Raw genomic sequence first — 3,623 nt, 5'->3', positions numbered from 1 at the left:
ATGCTTTGTTCCAGTCTCCGCTGTCTCATAAGAAACGCTATTAGTTATAGTGAAGCTAAATCATTCTAATGATCGTTTGTCAAATGGTTTAAAAAACTCAAGGGAAAGTTTACTTAATAATATAGTATATAATTATAGTATAATAATAGTTTCCTCCTTTGCAAACTATTAACAAACTCACTAACTATAGAAAATGTATCCAGATGTTTGCAATTAACATAATGTAATGTGTGCATGAAGACTGTTCATGCAAAGGTATTGTGTTGTATTGTTTTGTGTTGTATAGTACAGTGTTGTATTTTGCTGCATAGAATTGTGTTGAATAGTGTTGAATAGTGCATTTTATTGTATCGTATCATGTCATGTCGTGTTGCCATATTATATCTATCATATTATATCTCTACATGTGAGAGACTCTGCCCTCCTCCCAGCATGCATCCCATTAGAAACAGATCGACTCTGTCCTTCAGTCATCCGCCTGGTTCTCCCCTCCTCTCTTCTGTCTCTGGCAGAGGGGAGGGATGACTCTCCATTAACCAGACAGAGAAAGACGGAGTGGGAGAGAGAGAGAGGGGGAGAGAGAGAGATCGACACAGAGACAGACAGAGTGGGAGAGAGAGAGAGGGGGAGAGAGAGAGATCGACACAGAGACAGACAGAGCGGGAGAGAGAGACATGGAGGGAGGGAGAGACAGAGGAGGAAATAAAGAGACGAAAGTGAACAGGTTAGAAAGCAAGAGTGATTAGGTGGTGTTGCGAATAGGATACGTGTGTGTGTGTGTGTCTCTCTCTCTCTCTCTTTGTGTGTCTGTGTGTGTGCGTATGTGTCTGCCTGTCTGTATGTACGGGGCTGTGTTTGTGTGTGTGTGTGTGTGTCTGTGCGTGTGTATGTGTGTGTGTGTGTGTGTGTGTGTGTGTGTGTGTGTATTTTTTTGAATGTGGGTGAGTGTGTGCCCATGATTACATCTCCGTGATGGTCTCAGGAAGGTTGGTGGGGATTTCCGTGAGTCCCTTTCCTCTGCAGTCCACGATGTTGTTACTGCAGGTACACGACTCAGGGCATTGCAACACACTGCAGGATGTAGAGGACGACTGGTGACCTACACACACCCACACACACATCCGCACGCACACATGCACGCACAAACACAGGCACACGCACAAACACAAACATGGACGCACACACACACACACACACACACACACACACAAAAGCACATGCATACGCACAAACACACACACACAGTCACACACACACATACGCAGGCGCCCACACACAAAAGCACACCCACACACAAACGCACACACACACAAACACATGCATACAAACCCACACACACAGACGCACAGGCACAAACATGCACGCACAAATACAGACACATAAATTAATATTTTTTTACATCAAAGAAACAAAGACAGTCATCACAGTCAAGACATTATGCATATTCCGGTGTTTGATGTGATTTGTGTGGTCCGCATGGCAAAGCTACTCAATGGAAAATTACTTGCCTTCATCAGTGTCTTCAAAAGCATGAGAGAAAGAAACGAAAGGCATGGAAGAAACATAGAAACACAAAAAGCATGGGTTTCCTAGGAAGCAGCTTTACGCCCTGGTACCCTCGCCCCCCACCTGGTACCCCCCCATCACAAAACCTGGTACCCCCCCCCCCCCTCCCAACCCACACCTGGTGGTCTTTACCCCCACCCAACCTGTTACCCTGTCCCCCATCCAACCATCGCCCAACCATCGCCCAACCATCGCCCAACCATCGCCCAACCCCACACAAAACCTGATACCCTCATTACCACCCCACCCTCGGTCAGCTAAGCCCCCTCACCCCACAAACCCAGGTACCCCCCCTCAACCCCAACCCTGGTACCATCAATCCCCCAACCTCAACCCAGGAGTCTTCACCCTTACCCACCGCCCCGTCTCCCACCCAAGTCTCCCCCCCCCCCCCCCCCCGGCGCCTACCTGAGCAGACGAACTCCCTCTTCTGCACCTCGGCCACGTTGTGGCCCCTGAGGTGTGGTGGGGCCATGCACTGGGTATAGAGCCCCAGGCGGGGCCGCTGCCGCAGCCAATCAGAGAGCCAGGCCACGTGGCAGTCACACTGCAGGTTGTTGGAATGGAGCCGGCTGGTGGGAGGGGCAGTGGGGGAGAGAAAGGGGGGGAGAAGGGGGCAATACTTATTAAAGGGGGTTGACTGGGTGATAATATCACCGGTCACATGACGGGTCAATCGAGTTTCTAGAATAGAGACAGAGCAGGCAGGGGGAGACAGAGGGGGGAGAAGGAAGGGGGAGACAGAGAGGGGGCAGACGGAGGGAGGAGAATGAGGGGGGAGATGGAGGGGGGGAGTCGGAGGTGGGGTGAGTGAGGGAGGGGGCCGCGGGAGGAGAATGAGGGTGAGGTGGACAGGTGGATATGGAGGCAGTAGGTGTGGATGGAGGTCTTGGTGGCTTGAGCCAGGGTAAGCCGTGCGCTGCGATGCGACTGAAGCACTCACAAGGTCCTGAGCTTGGGCATGTGGTTGAAGCTGTTCACGGAGAGCCGGCTGATGTTGTTGTTGTTCAGCGTCCTGCAGCACGGGGAGAAGAGACACAAAAACACAAGGCACTGAAACAAGCGTTTGAATCATGTTCTGCTTTATTTTTCTTTTTCGCTTGCAATTCGATCTTGAAGTTATATTGTTTATTGACTCTAAATGAGGGCCGGCATCTATTGAAACCTTCAGGTGGACAAACATATTCATAATGCGCCTCTCTCTGTTTTCACTAAATGTTTTTTCAAACAATCAGCTTCTCATTGTGACAGCAATTTAGCGGTAATAAAAACCTGAGCGTCAACACTTCGAACTGAAACATTAACCACGTAATGTTTCAGTTCGTGAAACATTGAACGGCCGCGTTTAAGCGTTTAATAATGCATCCGTGCTCATCACTGCATCCGTCGTTGATTGGTTTGGCCTTCTGCCTCTCGCTGTAAAGGTGATCGGTGGACAAAAAGTAAAAGCTACTCACAGAACCTCCAGGTCACGAAGCGCTCGGAACGCTCCGTCTTCAATGCAGCTGATGTGGTTATAATCCAGCTGGCTGCTCATCACACGCACAGACACACACAGACACACACGCACACACACACGCACATGCACACACACCCAAACAAAGACAAACACACACACAGACAAACACAGCGAAAATAAGAAGAAAGAAACAAAGAAAGACATGAATTTAGAGCAGTTTCTGGGTCATTTGTCTTGAGGTCAGACTGAGATGCAGTCAGATTTAATGCCAAGAGTCCCCCCGATGGAATCTCATCCGTCACCTTCCTCCTGCACTCCTCCTCCATCTGTGTGCTCCTCCTTTCATGTGTTGATCTCCTCGGCTGCATCGTCCCTTTCATGTCCTCCTCCCCCTTATATCTCTATCCCCAACATCTCTCTCTCTCATCCTCCATCGCCCTCTGTCACTCTCCATCACTCTGCCGCTCTTTCGCTCTCTCTCTCTTTTATTCTCCCCTCCCTCTCACTGTCTCCAAGAATCACTATGCTAAAACAATTTAATTAAGACACGCAAACGGTAAATCCTGTGACACACAAATCACACACATGCACAAGCAGG

General features: G+C 49.3%; 1 protein-coding gene across 1 annotated transcript in view; it reads right to left on the bottom strand.

Annotated features, from left to right (window-relative positions):
• Positions 1 to 3,396, bottom strand: part of LOC307091528 (slit homolog 2 protein-like) — a gene marked incomplete at its 3' end in the record, with an annotated part of 7,026 nt that extends 3,630 nt beyond the window's left edge. The window contains exons 1-5 of the mRNA XM_079759166.1: positions 3,328 to 3,396; positions 3,024 to 3,095; positions 2,510 to 2,581; positions 1,975 to 2,138; positions 964 to 1,099 (exon numbers count right to left, since the gene is read on the bottom strand). Of these exons, the coding sequence (XP_079615292.1) occupies positions 964 to 1,099; positions 1,975 to 2,138; positions 2,510 to 2,581; positions 3,024 to 3,095; positions 3,328 to 3,371 (488 nt within the window). The remainder of the gene's footprint in view (positions 1 to 963; positions 1,100 to 1,974; positions 2,139 to 2,509; positions 2,582 to 3,023; positions 3,096 to 3,327) is intronic.
• Positions 3,397 to 3,623: the final 227 nt, after the last annotated feature.

This window comes from Pollachius pollachius (genome assembly GCF_949987615.1).
Source record: "Pollachius pollachius genome assembly, contig: scaffold_287, whole genome shotgun sequence".
NCBI lineage: Eukaryota > Metazoa > Chordata > Actinopteri > Gadiformes > Gadidae > Pollachius > Pollachius pollachius.
The sequence above is the reverse complement of the archived record's forward strand: the minus strand, read 5'-3'. Positions and strand labels throughout refer to the sequence as shown.